Source organism: Sinohyriopsis cumingii, chromosome 1 (assembly GCF_028554795.1).
Source record: "Sinohyriopsis cumingii isolate HCF-2022 chromosome 1, ASM2855479v2, whole genome shotgun sequence".
Classification (NCBI taxonomy): Eukaryota; Metazoa; Mollusca; class Bivalvia; order Unionida; family Unionidae; genus Sinohyriopsis; species Sinohyriopsis cumingii.
The window spans coordinates 163,417,041-163,440,570 of NC_142961.1; the positions used below are offsets into that span (position 1 = coordinate 163,417,041).

The 23,530-nt window shown below is 33.6% G+C and overlaps 1 protein-coding gene across 1 annotated transcript in view; it reads left to right on the forward strand.

Annotated features, from left to right (window-relative positions):
- LOC149808287 (tubulin polyglutamylase TTLL5-like) overlaps window positions 1-23,530 on the forward strand; it is a 134,732-nt gene that overhangs the window by 59,654 nt on the left and 51,548 nt on the right. Inside the window, exons 20-23 of the mRNA XM_089975654.1 lie at window positions 671-779; window positions 4,235-4,586; window positions 13,503-13,617; window positions 14,325-14,471. Of these exons, the coding sequence (XP_089831780.1) occupies window positions 671-779; window positions 4,235-4,586; window positions 13,503-13,617; window positions 14,325-14,471 (723 nt within the window). The remainder of the gene's footprint in view (window positions 1-670; window positions 780-4,234; window positions 4,587-13,502; window positions 13,618-14,324; window positions 14,472-23,530) is intronic.

The window sequence follows — 23,530 nt, forward strand, 5'->3', positions numbered from 1 at the left end:
CCATTATTTATGATTTTAAGTGAAAAACAGAGACCCAGCTCTGCCATCATGTAATTGACCAGCAGATCAGGGTCTACACAATTCATACTACCTATGATTTTAAGTGAACAGCAGAAGCAATGTTATGCACTGCCATGACATAATGCACCAGCAGATGAGGGTCTACACCATTAATTATGATTTAAATGAAGAGCAGAGACCCTTATACATAATGACCCAGTTGATCAGGGTCTAAACCTTTAATTCTGCTGATGATTTTTAATGACTGGCAGAGACCACTATCTGCCCTTACACAGTGGACTGGTGGATCATGGTCTGCACCATTCATTCTAATTATACTTTTTAGGGAATGGCAGATACCCTTATCTGTAATCATATATTGGACCATTTGATCAGGGTTTACACCATTCATGCTGCTTTTGACTTTAAGTGAATGGCAGACACTCTTATTTGTTATTCCATAGTGGATTAGTGGATCACTGTCTATACCATTAATTCTACTTATGATTGTTAGTGAACAGCACAGCCCCTGATCTGCCTTTACATGGTGGGCTGGTGCATCACATATACCTGATTAAAATCATCAAAAATTGCTATCTTATAAATGTATATTCCTAAAGTACCTAATGCTAGCTTCCTTTTTCTCCTATCCAACCTCTGTGTTTTTTAGATGGCATCATCCTATGCTGATGCTGTCCTCAGAACCAAGCAGTATGAGAGGAAGTTGGGAGCAGGTCGGGGAAGGAGAAGACTCAAACACAGAAGAGCACATTTCAGAAGTAAGAAAAGCAATATTCCTGAAATTACAATTGAACCATAAATCTAGAATGTTGAAAGAAAACAAAAGCCTTAAAGACAGAATTTCATTAAATTGGTTTTGTTAGAAAATATAAACTTCATAAAAAAAAGCTGTTTCTTTGTCCCCATTACAACTATTTGCCTGTTATATATTAATTCTTTTTTTTTTTAGCCCAGTTATCTAAATAATAAATATGGAATATGCACAAATTATTTTTCATGCATTCCTTCCCATTATTATGATGCCATGTGCTACCTCAGTGTACTGTATCACTATGACCCCTAGGAGGCACTGGAAATAAGGTGAAGTGATCAGCACTTTTAGCAATCTTTGAATTAAAAAAAAGTTTGAACTTATGTACTTTTCCAAACATAACTGTAACACTAAATATTGAAGAACCAAATCAGTGCAACATATGCAGACAAATGAGAAATTATGTTTACTGGTTTAAACATGGATTTATTATGTCAGCATTTTAGCATGGTGTTGAAATGTGTAATTAAGAATATATTCACACAGCATTATACACATTTCTAAATATATGTAACATGCTAACAAATCTGTGATCTTTAACCCATATAAAGTTGGTGAATTTTTAGCTCACCTGGTCATGAGGATAATCAGATCTCCAGGTCCTCTCTAAATCTAGATCGGTTCTCAACTGTATTTTACATGACTTGCCTGTTGGGTTTGTCAAGAAAAAACATTATCTGATTTGTCTTACAAAATAAATCTTGAACATGCTGACAAAATGTGGCATTTTTATTTTTATGTACTCGAAAGACACTGGTAATATTCAGCCCACCTCCTGCTGGGGCTCCATTAGGTCCATCACCTGTACAAACAGCCTCTTCATTCTTGCATCAAAATCTATAAATTTTGTGTGCAAAGCAAAGCACATGACCTTTAAATAGGGAACAAAATGCTACTTTTGTTCTGTGTTTTATTTCTTATGTAGAATTTGCACTCACTTGTTCTTCATGAATAATAATGAGCTATCCTTTGCTCATGCTTACAGGATAATGCGTTGGTCATTAACGGTGTAGAACAGTACTTGTGTCATCAAAGGACTGTTAGCCATGCTTGTGGATTAGTGAGTGTAAAAGGATCGAAGACAACGTTTGTCATTTTAAAGAGATATAGAGATGTAATTACGTTGTATTTTATTCCATTTAGTTCAGAGAGTTGGTAGCTGTTAGGTGTATCAGTATATAGAATTAGTGTTTCCTGTAACTTGTTACCATCCACTGACTCAGTATACACTTGGCATGAACTAATTATAAAACATGAAGGTATTCCTTTATTCATTGAAATAAAAAGTCCCATGGCTCACTGTCTTCAGTTTGTTTTCAACTTCAATCGAGCAGCATGCGGACATTTTCACACCATTCAGAAAATGAAAGTACAGTAAATCATGTGAACAGCAGCCACTGATGGAAATAGGCCAAACTGATCTTGGTATATAGACCTCTTTATGCATGTTCAACTTTCAGACTTGGTTTTTGAACAAATGCCATGCACTGAATACCATTATTATTATTATTATTATTATTATTATCAACAAATTTCATTTAGCACTGATATAAAACAAACTCTTAAAATAAATGTACATGTTGTTCTCTTCCAAACTTATATTCCACACAACATTACTGTATCGTATTCACTTTAATCCATCCTGTAAAATCAGTTATCACTGACTTAAAAAAGATAACGTCAGTTTGTTTTGTGTACCATGAAAAAACCCATTAATTTTGCTATGTATGAAGCAAAAAGTAAATATAGAGAAATCTTAATTTGTCCCATATGTGATTAAAATTTGGGATACAGCACAATAATCATTATGAGATCTGGCAAATATCTACTGGCAATTGGCTTAAAGACACCCCTGTCATAATCTGACAGTGTACCTCAAGCTGATATTGCTTATCAGACATATAATGCAGATTTCCAAACTATTAATTCATTCACATGAAAACAAAAATAACTTATTTGCCTAGCATATGTTTTAAATTTAAGGTTTTACACTGTTATCAAGATTTTTATTTATTTATTTGGCAAATAGCTATTGCAAGTCACTTAGAAACACTCCCATCATTTTCATCTTTATAATATATACTGTGTATTCTCACTAAAGTTGTAATCCAGCTGCAGTTTTTACAGACCCAGCTCTGGGTCTATAAAGTTTGTTATCGGTAATCAGTAGAATTAACAGCATAGACCCAGATCTGCTGGCACATTATGCAGTTGGATGTATAAATGACTGTATATGGAAAATTAACTGATTTTGTTTTGAACAAAAATTTCAAACACATAGAATGAAAGAAAACGTATTTGTATGCATTCTACCCATGCATTACATAAACCAGCTTGAACCAGTCTACAGGTGACTGGAACTGTTGCATCAAATCTTGCATCCTGTTTGGTGCTTGGCCAAGTCATTGGATTAAGGCTAACATGTACAGAACAAGCTGTTAATTGATTATCTTATTGTTGTAATCTGGAGAGTTTAGGCTGAAATGTGTGATGTTTTTTGAGATGTTATAAGTAATAATGGGATCAAAGTTGGTCCATGATGACCTCTGAGTCTTTCATTCAAATTTAAATTTGGCGGACCTTTGGCTGAGGTGAGACAAAAAGGAAAAACTGACCAAAAATGATTTTGGCAGAAATTCTTTAGTAAGTAATGCAACACTGGTTATCATATTAAGCGACACTTATGAAAAAACCTCAAAAGTTTAAGGAAAAAATATGAAGACATACTTTAGATGCTAATCCACATCACTATTGCTGATTCAATGAGTAGAGTAGTTAAACAATGATTGACATCAATTTGAAGTCAATTTAATATGACTTTGTTTATTTCTTTGTAGGATCAGCTAATTTTATTGTTAAAATCACATACTGTAGATAACACCTAAGTTGTTGCTTCTGTCTTATTTGTGAATTCTTTTTTCAACATTTCAGTGATACATTTAAAAATAAATCTGCAAGTTTTAATAAAACACTTGATTTTTCTTTCTTTCTTTATGTCAGTTTTCTATTCAATCCAGATGTAGTGTTTCAGGACGATGCAGTTCCTGTACAAACAATATCTGGTTGATCCCAGTCATTGTCATTTGGTGCAGTTTGGAGTTTCACCCCCTGTTCCCCAGGTGATAATAACAAATGGTCAGTCGTTTCTCAAGCAGAGGTAATATATCAGACATCCAGAAATGTGTTCATAGAACATGAATGTACCCCAGTTTTACCTAAAAGCTGACCTGAATAAAGAATTTAACCAGATCAGTTGACATATGGATGTATAGGCATATGGACAAGGGAATCACAATATATCCCTGCCACATTCCATTGATTCATGGTGACAGAATAATCTTTCCAGGATTAATCTGCTGTTTTGTTTACTTTTAATCCTTGGCATAAATATTTATTTTGCAGAGAAAGAAAGGAGGAAACTAGTGCAAGGTGTAGCAGAGGAATCAGAGGGAGAGGATGAAAATGAAGACATTGAGGAAAATGAAGATAATGAAGAGGAAATCGAAGGTCAGGGTGAAAAGAAAAAGAACACCCAAGAGGAAGTAATTGAAGTGATACGTGCAGAACCTCCAAAACAGGGGAACTCCTCCAATAAGTTGGAAGTAACTAACACTGCCAAACCAGTGGCTAAAATTGCAGTAGAAAATAATAAACAGGTCAAGGAAGAAGTTATACGTCCACCACCCGCACCTTTGCCACCTGTAGAACCTCAGTACAATGTTGTAGAATTATTGCACAAAGGATTTACACTCAGGTACAATACAGTTTCATATTACTATGTTCTACAAAAGACAGCTGTCAGAATAGTTAACATGTGACATTTATTAAGGTGAATTTTTTTTCCAGTAGGTATATCTGTTTGCATTTAGTATTACTGATTTTCACAATTTACAGACATGATTTTTCTGTTTTAAAGGAGAATTCTGCTTTTCTCCTGACTTGAATCAGATTTTTCTTGATATAATCTGTTGTGTCCATTGGAGAAAAAGACAAGTGAATGTATGGGATTATTTTTATATAGTTGATGTACTTGGGTGTTTATTTTACAGATTTGTTATAAAAAGAGAGAATTATAATATATTTGCTGCAAAAATTGAGAAATTATTGTGACATAATAAATCATGTGAACACTGACATGCACATGAAATGACTTCAGCATCAATAGTATTGGAGAACAAATTCATGTGACTATAAATATTGTGAAATTATTGAAGTCAAGTTAAACATTTTTAGTTAGTTTATTAGTTTGTCAAATGATTATTTTGGTTTATTTTATGATCATAAGTTGCACCAGGAGGAGTTTTTTATGAGTGTAAAATGCATTTTTGGACCCCCAGATCAGGGGTGCTGCCTCTCAAGACCTCGTTGGGGGAGGACCCCCAAATCCCCCTTAAAATTTGTTCAGCTTTTTTTATGGAAGACCAAAATCATGTCTGAATTTATGAAAAATGGCACTTTCCTTTGGGTTGTTCAAAGATCAGTCAATTTTCATTGGTTCTTGAAATTCAGTTTTTGTAGCGAAAAGCTGGAAAGGAAAGGGAAGACTTCCAATAAAAATCTTGAATTCACAGTATTAAAATTATAGTTGTTATTTTGGCTTGCCTCTGCACAAGTGCTTATTCCTTCAGAGCTGTATTGATGCTAAGAAAAGTAATCTGTAATGTAATATAATTGAATGAATTATTTGACTGAGTCTTAAACTATCAGTAAACAGTCGTCAGGGCTAGAAAGATGTTATTGTTTCCCATATGCCCACTTATTTCCCATTTGCCCACTTAATAAGTACAAATACATTTTAGTTGCCCAGCAACACAATCAACTTTGGTAGTGCCTTTACATTAAATAACAGGATCTAAGTCAAAGATGTTGAAAAAAGTGCATTTGTTTAGCTGTAATAAGCAAGTGAAATATACCTATGACTTTATGATTATTAATATGAATAAATGTACTAATGATCTCTAATCCCTGATTGTGGTTCCTTCTTCTTATTATTATTATAGTTAATCTTTCAACTCGCTGCTCATTTCTTTGTAATTATGCTTTTTGTATTCCTTCAGAAAAGGCTTAGGAGACTAGTTTGTATGCATAATCTTGAGGATATGCATTTCATTACTGTAGAAAAACTCAGTGGCAAAACAATTACCCCCTGCTCATTTACCCCCAGTCAATTACCCCCTGGTCAACTACCTCCATGACATGGTTATTCCTCTGGATATAAAAAGCAAATACACAAACTAATTAAGAAAGACCAAAAGTAGGAATGGTACATGGGGCAGCCATGTGATATTAAAAACAAGAAGATGATGTCATGTGAGATATATAGTTATAACAAATAGGTTCAGGTGGTTTAATGAAACAAAAATATATGCTTCTATACACTATGTTACCTATAAACAACAGGTTTTGTGACCTAAATTAGGTGGCGAGCCCCCTTATAGTAAGTTCACAAACTTTCTAATTGTCTAGGTGTTATATCTTCTATCTGCCTACTCTGTGTATAATGCTGGTGTGAAAATAATGCTTCTTGGGTAATAATCACAAACTTTCTAATTGTCTAGGTATTATGTCTTCTGTCTGCCTACTCTGTGTAAAATGCTGGTGTGAAAATAATGGGTAATAATGATCAAAGGACTCCATAGTATATAGCAAACATCATGGGAGTAGTTTTCAGGGGGTAATTGATGGGGGAGGGGGTGTAATTGACCAGGGAGTTATTAAATTGGGGCATAAATAACTAAGGGATAATTGTCCCAGAACCAAAAAAGTGCTTTAATTGAAGAATCATTTAGACAATCTTCTTGTTTTTCATTCATTCATTCATTCATTCATTCAGTCATTCAGTCAGTCAGTCAGTCAGTCAGTTGTCAAGTATTTGTCTTGAACACCGCTCAAGGATATTTACTTTCTGTTTGCAACAACATACTTTGACAGAAAGCACATTTTCAGTCAACTTAAATATTAACTGATCCTATATTTGGTCATGTGGCACTAGTCAGTATCTGCCAAATCATTCAAAGATTCACGTCTGAATGTTTTTATATTTATGATAATAAACATGGGATTTTCACTGAAAAACTTCATGGGATGTCTACTTCATCTTAAATGAAAATGATGCTGGTCTGACATCAAATGAAATGTTTTTGCTCAAGCTTCCAATATCACTGTCACATTGGCCATCTTGAAAATCTTATTATTACTACTCCATTTCAATGTATGGTCTTATCAGTATGGGGTTTTTCTTAAAAGACTTCATATGATGTCTACTTGGTTCTAAATGAAAATGATGCCAGGCTGACATCTGATATGGCTACCACAACAGCCGTCTTGTAAGTTTTATTATCACTACTCCTCCTGAACAGAGAGTCATATTGGAATTGGGTTTTCACTAGAATTTTTATAATGTCTTTTTGATCCTAAATGACAGTCGTGTCGTCCAGACATGCAAAATGGCTGCCACAGTGGCTATCTTTAAGATCTTGTTATCACTACTCCAGCAGAATGGATGGTCATATCAATATGTTTTTGTTTAATTATAGACTTTTTATGATGTAGCCATAGTCCTAAATGAAAATGATGCTAGCCACTAAACAAGCATCTTGAAAAACTTGTTCTTACTTGTCCTCAGTGCAAATTCATATAAACAGTTCTTTTCACCAAAATGACTTCTTATAGAGTCTTGTTAGTCTTAAATAAAAATTGAGCCTATCTGGTATCCGAAATGGAAGCCACAGTGGCCATCTTGAAAATCTTCTAACCACTACTCCTTATAGATGGAAAGTCATTTTGACAGATGACTTCTTATGATGTCTAATTGGCACTATAAAAAAATGGTGCAGATCTGACATCCAGTATCGTCACCATCTCAGCTATCTTGAAAGCCTTGTTATCACTACTGTTCCAAAATGGAAAGGACATGATGATTTTCACCAGATTGATTATGATATCTAGTTGGTCCAGAATGAAGATGGTGCCTATCTGACATAAAAAATGGCCACCATGGCAGCCATCTTGAAATTCGCAATAAGGCTTCGTATGATGTCTGTTTGGTCTTGAATGAAAACAATGCTGATCTGACATTTGCGTGGCCACCATAGTGGTTATCTTGAATATCTTGTTATGGCTACACCTCCAGAATTGATGGTCATATATTAACATAGGGTTTTCACCAAAAGAATTCTTATGATATCAGGTTGGTTCAGAATATGAAGGATGCCCCACAGATATCCATTATGACTGGCACAATAAACATATAGAACATCGTGTTGCTAATTCTCTGAATCAGTGGTAGTATCAACATGGTGTTTGTGCCAAAAGTCTTTTAAATAGTGTCTAGTTTGTCATAAGTGAAAATGGTGCCAATCTTACATCCAAGATGGCCATTTGAAAATTTGAAAACCAACCATATCACTCAGGAACATCAGAGATGGTTTCAACATTCAGCAGTTAAAATAAAATGATCTTAATTTTCTGGAAATTCTTTTTGAACAGGAGAGAGACAGTACCTTTGAGGCACTCTTGTTTTCAGTATTACCAGTGTAATACAGAGTGAAATATTTGGATACACCCAATTCTTGACAACTTTGACAAGAAACTTATTGTTTATAGCAGTCATCACAGTTAAAACTTCTGGTAACAGTCCTATGAGTACTGAAAGTGACAGATGTTGTCTAGACCAAAAACAAAAATATTTAATGGGATAAAAGCTTGCAGGGCCAGGCATACTCATAGTGAAGTGCACTTGCCTGGGATATTTTTTCAACTTGTCCAGGGCATCTGGGCAATATATTTATCTTGTGCTGAACCATTCCACTGATAATTACATGTTCCAGTTATTATCTATTTTGATCCAACAGTGTTTGCATGAAATTACCTATAAGCCATATCACACAGCACTGACATCATTTACTGCAAATAGCCAGCTGTATGCTGTTTTACAGGCAGGATAATAAAGTTTATGGTAATATTCTAAGCAAAAAAGGTAACTAACTTGATTACCTTTTGAAAGTATCTAAGTTGTGAGAACTAGTGGCAACTGCCCTAAGTATTTGTGAGGCCATGACATGTTTAACACCAATATAACAGCATTTACATACATTAAATAAAGTAAGATAGATACTCCAGTGTTAATACAATCAAAATTTGAAACACAACTAGCAAAATCAGTAATACATCTTAAATTTGAAAAATACATAAATGACTGATATTAAAAAAATAAATACGACCACAAAGACTTAGTTAGCAGTTTGGAGCCTTCAGCTTCATTGTTTTGATTGTCATCATGATCATCCTGCTGTTATTATATTACTTTTTGGTCTATATTTAATGTTTTAAAATTTTCATTGTGGACTATTTGAGGAGTACCTAATATATGAGAATGACAATGTTAGTTATTATTATTATTATTATTATTTATTTATTTATTTTTTTATTATTATTTTTTTTAAAGAAAAGATGTATTATCTTTGAGAGTTTACCCTTTCATGGCAAAATGTAATTTTCCAAATGATTGTATAAAAGGATAATTTTACCTTATTTAATGTGTTTTTTTGAATGATCATTTTATAGTTTTGTAGACTATAAAACTAACTTATGTGTTATTGAAACAAATCACAATAGACAGTCAAAATTATCATTAGATTTTGTTGGAATAGATGTGATTTTTTCTTATATATTCCAACAAAGTGTACAGTATACAGTGGGGGGGGGGTCATAGTCAGTTATCTTTCCAACAGGTGGAGCCACAGAAAACTCCTGGTCCAGATATTTGGTTGTCCTTGGAGTTTATCATTAACCAGAACAATGTATTATTGATCAGTCATATTTTATATCAAATCTTTATGCTATTAACTTATTTTTCTTATCTGCTGATTAGTGTGGCTGTATGAAAATCTCCAGGTCAGTGTGGCATAATGAAATTCTCCTGATTAGTGTGGCTGAATGAAATTCTCCTGATTAGTGTGGCTGAATGAAATTCTCCTGATTAGTGTGGCTGAATTAAATTCTCCTGATTAGTGTGACTGAATGAAATTCTCCTGATTAGTGTGGCTGAATGAAATTCTCCTAATTAGTGTGACTGAATGAAATTCTCCTAATTAGTGTGGCTGAATGAAAATCTCCTGATTAGTGTGACTGAATGAAATTCTCCTGATTAGTGTGACTGAATGAAATTCTCCTGATTAGTGTGGCTGAATGAAATTCTCCTGATTAGTGTGACTGAATGAAATTCTCCTGATTAGTGTGACTGAATGAAATTCTCCTGATTAGTGTGACTGAATGAAATTCTGCTGATTAGTATGACTGAATGAAATTCTCCTGATTAGTGTGGCTGAATGAAATTCTCCTGATTAGTGTGGCAGAATGAAATTCTCCTGGTTAGTGTGACTGAATGAAATTCTCCTGATTAGTGTGGCTGAATGAAATTGTCCTAATTAGTGTGACTGAATGAAATTCTCCTAAATAGTGTGGCTGCATGAAATTCTCCTGATTAATGTGGCTGAATGAAATTCTCCTGATTAGTGTGACTGAATGAAATTCTCCTAATTAGTGTGGCTGAATGAAATTCTCCTGATTAGTGTGACTGAATGAAATTCTCCTGATTAGTGTGGCTGAATGAAATTCTCCTGATTAGTGTGGCTGAATGAAATTATCCTGATTAGTGTGACTGAATGAAATTCTCCTAATTAGTGTGACTGAATGAAATTCTCCTAATTAGTGTGACTGAATGAAATTCTCCTAATTAGTGTGACTGAATGAAATTCTCCTGATTAGTGTGACTGAATGAAATTCTCCTGATTAGTGTGACTGAATGAAATTCTCCTGATTAGTGTGGAAGAATGAAATTCTCCTGATTAGTGTGACTGAATGAAATTCTCCTGATTAGTGTGACTGAATGAAATTCTCCTGATTAGTGTGGCTGAATGAAATTCTCCTAATTAGTGTGACTGAATGAAATTCTCCTAATTAGTGTGGCTGAATGAAATTCTCCTGATTAATGTGGCTGAATGAAATTCTCCTGATTAGTGTGACTGAATGAAATTCTCCTAATTAGTGTGGCTGAATGAAATTCTCCTGATTAGTGTGACTGAATGAAATTCTCATAAACAAAGGTTGCAAATGGCAAGTTGCAATTTACAATTCAATACATAGAAGAAAGAAGTTAAGAAAATACAAAATGTATAACTGATTGTCTTTTTATTTTTATTCCATCATTATAAGACAATTAAATGTATGCAAAGCAACTGTAAATATATACAAAACACACGTGAGAACAGTTTTGTACTTAAATCTTTATCAATAATAAAATAATTTATTTGGTGAGAAAATGTGAAATATATGTTTACAAAGAGGTAGATACCTTTGGTAAATTTATAATAATTACCTCTATGAGGTAAGGTTTCATATAAATAAATAACTAATAAATCCATGATGTGTGTGTGTTTGTGTGTTAATCAGAAATATTTCCCTTTTAAAATATTACATCATTGGTTCTGTTGCAATAAAATCCAATGTACTGTTCTGAATCTTACTGCAAACTGTCACTGAAAAACTGAATTTATGCCAATAACAATACAGCATTATTTAGGCCATGATAATTTCTCTCCTTTTGTCCCTTCCAAGTAATCTTTTAGGTATAGGCTGTCTGAATAAAATAAAAACAGACCATTTCACATCTAGTAAATCTGACATATATCAATGCACATGCATATGTGAATCTCTGTCTCTCTCTCTCTCCCATGCATGGGCTTATTATCAGGTTAAACCATTTTTAAATAAGAAACATAGTCGTCATAATAAGGATAATAATACTCTGTTTTTTACCGAAAATTATTTTCTGGAGGAGAGCAGCAGCATCAAAGCAAGTTTTTTTCTCTTCATTTATATGATTTATAAAAATACTAGACTAGGACAACATCTTTAAAAACTTATTGTCATAGGTCTCCAACTTGAGAACAGGAAGGACATTTACACTTGACTAAAAATGCAGATATGATTTTACCTTAATAATATCAAATATATGATTAGTGTAAAAATATTCAACAAGAGTTGTGTATATTTCCAAACAAAACAGCTACAATCCTTTCTAAGGAAGTCTAGAATTTGTGCAAAATTACCCCACCAAATATCTGAAGAATTATTCTGATCAAATCGCTCCATGGTCCATGAATTATATAATTTTTAGGGATATGAATATGTTGAAAAGTAATTTCAGAAAAGAATCACGAAGTAAATTGTGTAAAATTGACATATGAAAAATGTAATTTTCCTTTTGTGACAACAATATTGCTGATTATGCCATAGTATTTGATTACCTATCTCAATTAACAGCTTCTTTTGCCCAGATAACTTAGCTCTTTATCTTTTTAATTCCTCTCTCATCAATGATAATGTCCATGATCCATACGATCAAGACATTTTGTAAAGTAAGATGAAGATGCTATCTTTTTATTGCTTGTTTGTGAAGCAGGGAGAATATTGTGAAATAATCTTGGACAACTTTGTTCCATGCTGGCACCTATTGGTTTATAGGAAGGATATTTGGCTATGATCCCTCATTTGTATGGGGTCAAATCAGTTTATTACAAAACTTGGATTCCATTTGTTTTTTAGTTGCCATATAACTCATGAGTCCAAATGAAAAGTTCACAGACCCAGATCTGCCGTCACATAATAGGAGTAATCAGAAGAACAAGCAATTTATCCCCTGATCTGCCAGATCAGGGTCTATGTTGTTTGCAGTTAAAAATGCATTGACTCCTATTTAAAGTACGTAATTGGCAAATCCAATAGCCCTACAGTGTCATTATTCTACACTTCACAATAGCCCTACATTGTCATTATTTTGCACTTCACAATAGCCCTACAGTCATTATTCTATACTTCACATTAGCCTTTGTCTGATAAACAATTTGATAGACACTGCACATGGATTTAAACGATGACATCAGTCTTGTTCTCTCATACCCATATATATACATCATGTTCCAGGGTAAGATCTGTGTCAGTATTGGTGTTAACATTGTTTGCAAAATAATCCTATTTGTTGTCTGTACATTGTAACAAAGTTCTAAGGCATGACAGTTTTCCATGATACCACTGATATTATTTTCATCTTTGGTCATGTGAGGCATGACAGTTTTCCATGATACCACTGATATTATTTTCATCTTTGGTCATGTAAGGCATGACAGTTTTCCATGATACCAGTGATATTATTTTCATCTTTGGTCATGTAAGGCATGACAGTTTTCCATGATACCACTGATATTATTTTCATCTTTGGTCATGTAAAGCATAACAGTTTTCCATGATACCAGTGATATTATTTTCATCTTTGGTCATGTAAAGCATGATAGTTTTCCATGATACCAGTGATATTATTTTCATCTTTGGTCATGTAAGGCATGACAGTTTTCCATGATACCAGTGATATTATTTTCATCTTTGGTCATGTAATACTTTGAATTTAGAACACTTTCATTAAATTTTCATTCTAGATAAATGTTCCTTGTCATGACAGTGGCAGGGCTTTTAATTGTTATTCTTGTCTATTCATATCTCCATCCAGCCATCTGTCATACCATGGTTAAATTTTGTGTTTGGGTCATTTCAGGCTCTGTGATAGGGAAACCTTGTCTGATGAATACATTTCTAGTTTTTCATTCTTTTCTAGCAAAGTGCAAGCCAGATCAGCATTTGCCATGTATCTGGTGAGGGTTCAACAGAGGTTGATAACAGATGGCCCACAGATGTCTCAGGATGATATGGATGGGTTGAATGAACAAATGGTAAAAGCAAGTTACATGTATATCTTGTGGGGTGCTAATGGCTTTGGTGAGTGTCATCAGTATTTCACAGAAATATTTGTTGCAGAGGAGCTATGCTGCTTTTGAACTACCAATCAGTATATAAAAATTACAATCATGGGCCACCCCTGCTGGATTCTTTGGAATGGAATAGCCATCAGCACTTTTCTAGAATCTTGTTCCATTAATAAAACTCTCCCAAAAAATTATACTAAATCCAAAACTATATGATACAAATTTGTTTAAAGATATCTCTTAGGAATTCAGTCAAATAGCTTTTTGGTTATATAAATCCCAAAAACTGAATTTAGGTATTAATAAAATAGAGAAAAATGATTTTCAATCATCATTTCATTGCAAAACAAATCAAGTGAATGAATAGAATCAAAATTCTGTTTGTCTTTCAATTTAATCTAAAGCATATTTTGTAGTTTTTGGATGAGAGTTAATATTCCTTCTGAAAATTTGTAATGCACCATCAATTGTTTGAAAGAAAATGAAATATGTTACAATATATGAAAGTTAGAGGATAATTGAATGCTATTTAATATAATGCATATGCATGCCCATGCTCCATATTATATTTATACAGATTAAATTAGCTTTGATGTTGTTTGAATGTCAAGGGAGATAAATTATCAGAAACTCATCATTCATTTAGGTTCCTTTAAGACTTTTTTTGCTTGCAGGACTTAGTACTGAGATTCCTTAAAAGAGCTGCAGTGAACCTCCAGCAGAATTTTAAAGTAGTAGTGCCCAGTAGGAAACTGCCATTTAATGATAGACGGAGAATATTGGCCAAGCAGCTTGGTGATTTTGTACATATCTACAACAAGGTGAGTGCTACAGCATCAAATTAATGTTAAAAAATAGTTTATCAGGAAATTAGTTGTTTTCAGATGTAAAAAATTATATTTTTTAATTGAGAATAGATAAGTCATACATTTTCATAGAAAAATGCACTGAGTGGGGTATCATGTGGCTTCTGACATAATTTTATTCAATTTGAGAAGAAAATAACGTTTGAAGTGGATGCCACTGTTTTAAACATGCTGTCCTCTTTCTCATAAGTTCGTTTTCCAATAGAGTGTTTTATAAATATATTTCATAATTAACCATGAAACCACTTTACATATACCTATTTCTGCTCTTTTTCTTCATTCAGTATTTCTGTTTTCAAATGTCACCTAGTGAAACAACATTTCTGAAGATTTTAGAATAATGATAGTATTTTCATTTGGCTACACATAGTTTGGTGACAGTGTTAAAATAATGGAAAGGAAGTAAGGGATTAATGTGATTGGAAATCAAGGCAATCTTTGTTGTGCATGACAACCAACAAGTTTCATTTCATTGCAAATCAGTGTATCATTTAGACCTTTGTCACTGAATCCTAATTTGAGAGAGGAAAAAAATAATGTCGAGTTAGCACAAAGTTAAGTGGACACGAAGTTTTCATGTGGATATATATAGTTGTATTAACCTGGGACTAATGCCTGACAGATATTATAGATTACATAGATTATTTTATGAAATATGAAAGCATGAGTTGGCATGTGCAGTTTTGATTTATTTAATTGATTTCGTCAGTGTTCAGAGATGAAAATTTAAAAGAAAACTCAAACCATTTCTTTCAGACTAAATATTGTTTTTGACTACGTGAATGTTGTATATTTTACCTGTTGTTAGTTCTGATATCAGTATGTAGCTGTTAGTGACATAGTCAGATCTTGCAGAAATTTGACTAATCTTTTTACCTCAAACAGTGTAAGGGATATCCTTATTAATCGTTAATGTAAATTGAAAGAAATTTCACTTCAGGATCATATTCCTTCAGCTTTTTTTCCCCTGTACATATACCCTGAATGGACATTGTTGATGTTTGTATATTTTCTCTCTATCATCATGGACATGTATTTAAAATCTAAACATACTTTTCTCAGTAATTGTATTTATTGCTTTTCATTTCTTTTAAGAAGCTCAGAGGCATTTTTTGGTTATATGTCTGAATAAGGAATTTCATTTTTCTGTTTGTGGTGCAGCTCTTGCTTTGTGATTTCTTAAAACAAATTAGATATTTTTTCTACACTTCTAGTATTAATAACTCGAAACTCCAATTTTCAGCTTGTACCAGACTCTAAGATGGTATGTCTAGGCTCGTACAACTGATGCACACATTAGAGCTAGTTCAGTTTTAGCTTACAAGTCTTGAACAAACATTTTCTTATCTGCTTGCTTAAGCAGGGGATACATTCATTGTGATACTGTTCATTTGTAAACTTCTGGGTGCAAATTCACAACTTGAGTACGTAAGTAGCCCTTATTGTAGGGATATAATGGAGCCCTCCACTAGTGGTATCTCGGAGATCACAAGTTTAAATGAACACAGTTGTAATCACTGACATTTTAAAATATTTCTGAACCAGTTTTTATTCATGATGTTTTAGTGGGATGACATATAATGCATGTAATGGATTTTGGGTCACATTCCAGAAGGAGGTTGGGAAGTCATTGGGAATGTGTAATAAATGTCTAAGTATGGAAGTAGCTCTAGTTTAAGTTTTAATTTTCTTTCTTCTTTATGTTTGTATTGTCCATTTAAAGTCAGGCTATGTCTATTAAATATGAATTATTAATTTATAGAATGTTTAGAGCTTGATTAATTAAATTTCAAAAGTTGGTCTCAGGTATATATTCGCATTTAAGTTTGGTTCAACTGCATACAACATAGACCCTGATCTGCCATTACAGAATGCATCAACAAATCAGGGTCTGTTTTGTTTATTCATTTGATTAGTCCTAACAAACTGTCCCAGATTTCATAGTAAATTATAAATTATGCAGTGGCATATATTGTTCTATGTACTTTGCAGTTTGACTTACATGGGAGTATATTTGGGAATTGCAAAGTGTAGGCTAGCCCTATTTATAATGTAGATACCCATGTGTTTCATTTCAGCGATGTTTAAAATCTATCCTGGACTATTTGGTAAACAATCATTTATGATTTTAGATAGAAAGGCATTAGATTATTTGTCATTGCTAATCACAGACATTGAATCACATGTTTTGCAGCATTTTCTCAAAATCCAGAGATTAGCAGTAAGTTTGGGTGGTGAAGGATGATTTATGTCACAAACAAGTGCTTTGTACACTTCAAATTTCATTGGACAGGCAATAGAGCCATCATTCCGCTAACATTATCACTGTTTTAGAGCACATTTGCTTGGAACAGACAAATTGTACGTGTGAAGTATTTGTGTGGATTTATTTGAAAATGGTAATAGTATGGTATAATTTTAGGCACACACACTTGGGGGAGATTTGTTGAGTATACCCTTCACTTTGACTTTAAGTTTTGATCAGTACACTTTTATATGTAGAACTTCAAATGTCTTTAAGTCAAACTTCTATGGAAAGATAAAGTGTTTTGTGGCAAAAAACTTATTTGCTTGTGAATTTGAACTAAACACTATCATTTTAAGTATTTGCTGCCTGTACCATTAAAGGGAAGTTTCAATATTGTGCCTTTCCCACCCACATTCACCACCTGGTAAAATGGAGCATATAATGTTATGTCTGCTTATCTGTTTACATTGTAGTTCCCCCTTCACCAACTGAAGTTCAACTTAACATGTCTTCATCTAACTTTTCAGGTTGGTTACCCTATAGAATACAAATGAGCTTATTAATTTGGGGATCTAAAGATCAAAGTTCAGGGTCACTGACCTGTTGAAACATAAAATGGTTTCCATGAGAAAACATTACATCTGTTTCATACACATTCACCAAACTGAGAAAGTGAAATAAGTTTTTATGCTCAACCAACAAAAGTTGCAGGGTATTTTAGTTGACCATCATCTGATTTTGCAGGCATCTGTTTTGTTTTCCAGGTGAGAGTTTAAGTTCTTGTGAACAAATTTCAACATAATTTGGTACATTTTTTTCACCATTGCCCCAGTAAAAATGCTATTAATTTGCAGTTCATTAGTTCCAAGGTCAAGGTCATTTACTAAAACGTTTTTGCCCGTGCATTTAATTTTCAGATCATACCTTTAGTTCAAATAACCAAATTCCAAAAAATTTAAAATATATAATGCTAAGGATATGGGTTCACTATCTCCGAGGTAAAGGCTGCTATCACTAAAAATAGATTTGGTCATTGTTTTTCATTTCTGGACAATAACTTAAGAAGTACACAATGCATTTAGTATGAAACTAAATTCATGTATTGTTACAAAAACAGATTTGGCTTTTGAATTTCATTTTCTTTAGCAAATTCTTATTGAGACTTGATATATGTATTATAATCCATTATGAAAGAAGGAGCACTATTGATTTTGGATTTGGTGGCTTCAAGTCCCAAACAAATGACAACGTGGTCACTTTTACTAAAATCTGATTTTGCCCTTTCATTTCATCTCTGAACTTTTCTGTACACTATTTCAAGGAAATTTGGTACATATGCTTCCCTGGTCACTGTTGCAAAATCTGACTTGGTCCTTGGATTTCATTTCTGGAGAATGACATGTTTTCCCCCTATGTTGGTTGCATATCATATGCCTTTGTGGTACTCTGGTTGCAAAGTAGTATGAATCTGTGGAACACATTACATGCCTCAACTCATCTGGTTGCTATTAATGACAGGAAGAAGCCTGATGAGTACAGGGTCAGAAGGTTAGGGTCATGGTCACCATTACCTCAAAAAGATTGGCACCAACCATAGTATTTACCTTTTTTTTGAACACACTCAAAAGAGAGACAATTTTAAGGCAGAAAACATGTTTAAATTTATACAAGACAATGTTTAGACAGTGTCATTGTCCCAGGTGTGGCTTCATTATAGTGTTTTTTGCAGAGAAAGGCTGTTAATAATAGTAGATTGAGATGGGTCCTTATTTCAGAAAAATTGTTTATCCATATCTGTAGTGTTTGATCATAATCCATCAGATAATTTCGTTAATATGGCTGAACAGTCTACACAGAGTTACAAATTTATTAAGCTGCACTCTTTACTCAGAATAAGTAACTGGGAATTTTACCTTCCAAAGCTGTATTATAAGCTTATGGTAAATAAAAACAAGCTGTTAATAGACTTAGCTTTTGCTGTTAATGGACTTAGCCTTTGCAGGTGCACTGGTGATGGTGGTTTTGTAGCAATGTTTAAATTTCATAGTGTAAATGGACACTGGTATGGGATTAATTTTTAGATATTGTGTAATGGACAATGGTTTGGGAGTAATCTTTAGACTATAATGCAATGGGTAGTAGTTTGGGAGTGATCTTTAAAAAGTATTGTATAGTGGATGGTGGTGTGGGAGTAATCTTTAGATTGCATTGTGTATTTGATTGCTTGGTGTAATGTTTGTGTTCTTGCTAGTAGAATAGTTTTTATTGTTTTCTGGTCAAAAGTCATGTTTTAGGAGATTGTCATTGACTGTTATTCTCAATTTAATTTTAATTATTATTGAGCCATAGTTTATCTTGAAAATCTTTGATATCCAATGGATATTGGTCTTGTTTAACTGAAGACTTCAAACACACCACTTGCATGTAAAGAATACATAATGGCTGTGATCTTAAAATATGGACACACAGTCTTCATTGCAATGGTTGGGTAACATGCATTGGCCAAAAATGGTATGTGTGTGTGTGTGTGTTCCCAGGCGATCTAGTGTTCTGAAATATTCTGATTCACCCTAATGGGAGGAGAAAATTTTATCATACAGTCAGGGTATTTTCCTCCAGGAAAAGTACCAGTTATGCAGTAGCAACAGGTAAATATTAAATCATTAAAATTAGTTTATCCACCACCCTCAGAAACTATGTTTGCAAGGTATTTGATAAGCATACATTTTTGTTTTTAATTCTCTTTCAATAGCAGCGTCTCTCATGTTAATGTACTGTACCGATAGTTTCATCTTGTGTCTACTGCATTTTGACTTGTCCATTTTTCTCTCATCATGGTGTAAAAAATGTATTATTTGTTAAGGTCTTGTCCAATAATGAAGCTCACCCACAACTTTAAAAGAATGTATGACCTAACTCCACATAGCTTGTCATTGGAAAAATATGGTATTTATCGGAACATGGCAAATTGGCTACATTGCATTGAGTAGAGCATCAGCTTCCTGAAGGGGCTTGCTACTTTAAGACTGTAACACTTTTACTATAATCAATAAAAAATGCTGTATAAAATGCCTACTTTCTTGTCCCATTTTTATTCATGCTACAGTTTATCTCTGACAACGGTAATGCTGTTTTCAAGGTATAAGTATTTTATCAATTTGAGATCAACCTATTCTTCTTTAAAAATGGTTGCTCTCAAATAAAACAAGATTAATGATTATTCTTGGATCATTGTTACTGAATATTTTTTTTAAAACCCATAAATTATGGATTTGAGGAACATGCTGTCATATTTGCATCAATATTATCGCTTATTTGATAGCTCCATAACAGCTTTAAATCTGAACTGAGTGAATTTTTTACAATAAATGTATCGTGTCCATATTTCTCCAATGATAAGCCCTTACTCAATAATATGACCATCCCTCCCATCTCAAAATTTCTGCATAATTTTGTTTAAGAAAAAGTGGGCCCACATAGCCTGACCCCTTTTAAGCAGTTTTACAACACAGACCCCTTGGGTTTATCATAGAAGAAATACTGTAATAGTTTTAAATTCAGTGTCTAACAGATCATATTTCTATTTGGTTTGAGTGAGTTAAAGTCTGACATACATTTAGAACTCACACTTGAGCTTTTAGGGAGTGTTTTTTGTGATGTATGCTATCTTTATGCAGTGTTAAATCAAACTGTGTTGATTTTCCTGATCAGAAGCTTCATTATATGTATCACAAAGCCATTGTAATCTCTATATAAATTTGATTTTGGATTCTAGATATAGGAGAATGTGCCTTCTTTCAGAATGTTAGAAAGCAGTATACATCCATCTGAGTAATACATGTTTAAATGAGATCTATATATAGAGTTCATTTATGTAGTTTCTAATGGAGATAGTTGTACAAATATCTTACATAGTTTTTCATGAGATGGTTGTACAGAAACATATGGTGCACTTTAGAGTGTTACAGGGAGTGTACAAAGTCTGAAACATCTGGAAAAGTATGGGAAAAAAGACTGCTTTTTCCAGACTTCAAAAATGTATGGAAAATAAATATTTTCTCCTAAAGATCTGGAAAAGTAAGGAATTTTAGGATGTTATGTTTATATAAGTTCTTGCATCATGGGGTTGGATGAGGCATTTGTTAACTGCATGCAGGTTTAGTGTGGTTGGCAAGACACATGTGACGTAGTTATCACACATTCATGGTTGATAGATACTATTTTAGATCATGTGGATACCACATGCTCATTTACAGTGACAGAGAATTTAAATACATGTACCAGATGGGACTGGAAAAAGTTGCATACCAGTCTGGAAAAGGTCTGGAATCTTTTTTCACCAACAGCTGTATGAATCCTGGTGTTAGTAAAAAATGAAACTTGCATCTGAAAGACAAACAAGTGATTCTTGATTGTCACTTATTCTAAATAACAATATTTTACTTTTAATTTCATAAAATGTATGATATGGTATAAAAGTTGTGTAAATTTCCTGTTAGCAGAAATATAAATGCATTTCTTTGCTTAGCAATGGTTAGATGCCAGCAGTAATGGATTTTCAAATAAATTCACAAAGTACAGATTCAAGCAATGTCCATTAGTCCATTGGGTCACTCAGAATTATGTACTTAGTATAAACAAATTAGTGTTTACTATGAGCTAGCCCTGATTACATATAGAACTGACTTTTTGGGTCATCATCAGGCACTTATTTCATCTACATCTTTTTATAATATAAATTTAAAGTACAAAAAATTGTAGCAAAAGTTAGTTTGTTCACTAAATTCACTAAAATTCTATGATTTACAATAGTTATGATTGTGCTGTGATGAGCAGATTTATCTCCCCTTTTGTCAGTTTTTTCTAAAATGATATGTTTTCGTGTTATTACATGTGCACAAAAGAAAATTTCCACATTTTTGTAATGCATAAATTGAATACATTTAGTTGTATCAGTGAGTTGGAATGATGTTTCATGTTTAATTTTCTTGCCCATGTCTACTTCGTGAATGGGTGTAGTTGTTTACTTAACACATTAACCCCTAGCGACGACTTAACGGGGCAGGAGGTAGTAACCTACTGCCGAGCTCTGTACCGTCATGGTCATGCATGATACACTGAAGTGGGCGGTATTATAGAAAGGTAGACAGATGTAGTTCTACAATGATACCACATAATCTGGAATATCTAGTTGCACTCCAAAATACAGATAAAACTCATTTTTTGGACCTGACTTTTTCTACCGAAAATTCGCTAGTGGTCGGATTCCGATTTTGTGTATGGATTTTAGACTTTTTGGTCTCAGATCTAAGGCAAACTGGTATGAACTGCAAACAGACAGATGAGCCTTTGCAAATAGTAGGATAAGATGGGCATTTGGAGTAAAGAGTGGTCTCCATACAAAAATAATGGCTTCGTTTAGCAACAAAAAAAAAAATCCAACTTTTACCCTTCTGCTCATGCGTGAGTCAAATAGCCAATGAAAAACGATGTTTCTAACACAGTTTGGCAGTATGTTATTGAAAGATCACCGGGGATTTGGTGTTTTCGGATATATTCAGAAATAGCTTTCAAAATGTGTTTCTTACTCGATTTTCAGGCAAAAATGACAAAATGCACCAGGGGTTAATATGTTAAAATGACATGTTTAAAGCAATAACATCCTGTCAAGACCAGTGGTGCACAATACAGGCACATTGCATATTTGTCAGTAAAGTGGGCAAGAATTTGATTACTGTGATTCATATTCTAACCATCTTTTAAGTAACTTTGGTTCATCAGTAATACCCAATAAATTTCATTTTTGTCATTTGCTTACAATTTCATTTAACAAGTATTTAATCTGAATGTTTTGAGAAATTTTCTGTACACAGACTGACTTGACTGATTACTGTAGAAAATGCAGTTACAGTCAAAACTCATTATCAGATAGTACCTTGAATGTGATGTGTTTGTAAATGGAAACAATTTATTTGAGGTAGACCATTATAGTTTGATTTGCTCATGTATGACCTGTGCTCAGCTGCATAGACTTAGATTTTATGCAAGCATGATATGCATATCAACATCTGTTCTGTTTGTTCAGCTTATTATTTCAGGTAAATTTCAGTAGATTATGCAACAAAAAACTTCATACATCCTGAACTGTCCATAGATTATGCAAGCCCAAGGCATGGTAGTGGTATTGTATGGGATATAATGCCAAGCATAAGGCATGGTAGTTTTATTTTATGGGGTATTATGCCCAAGCCCAAGGTATGGTAGTGGTATTGTATGGGATATAATGCCAAGCATAAGGCATGGTAGTTTTATTTTATGGGGTATTATGCCCAAGCCCAAGGCATGGTAGTGGTATTGTATGGGATATAATGCCAAGCATAAGGCATGGTAGTTTTATTTTATGGGGTATTATGCCCAAGCCCAAGGCATGGTAGTGGTATTGTATGGGATATAATGCCAAGCATAAGGCATGGTAGTTTTATTTTATGGTGTATTATGCCCAAGCCCAAGGCTTAGTAATGTTATTGAATGGAGTATAGTGTCAGAACCAAAGGCATAGTAGTGTTATTGTATGGGGCATAATGGCCAAGCCAAAGGCATGGTAGATTTACTGTGTGTAGTATTGCACCCAAGCTCAAGACTTGGTAGTTTTATTGTATGGGGCATAGTTCCAGAGCCAAAGGCATGATGTGTTATTATATGGGGTATAGTGCACAAGCTAAAGACCTGTTAGTAATGCTGTATTGGGTATAGTGCAAAAATCAAA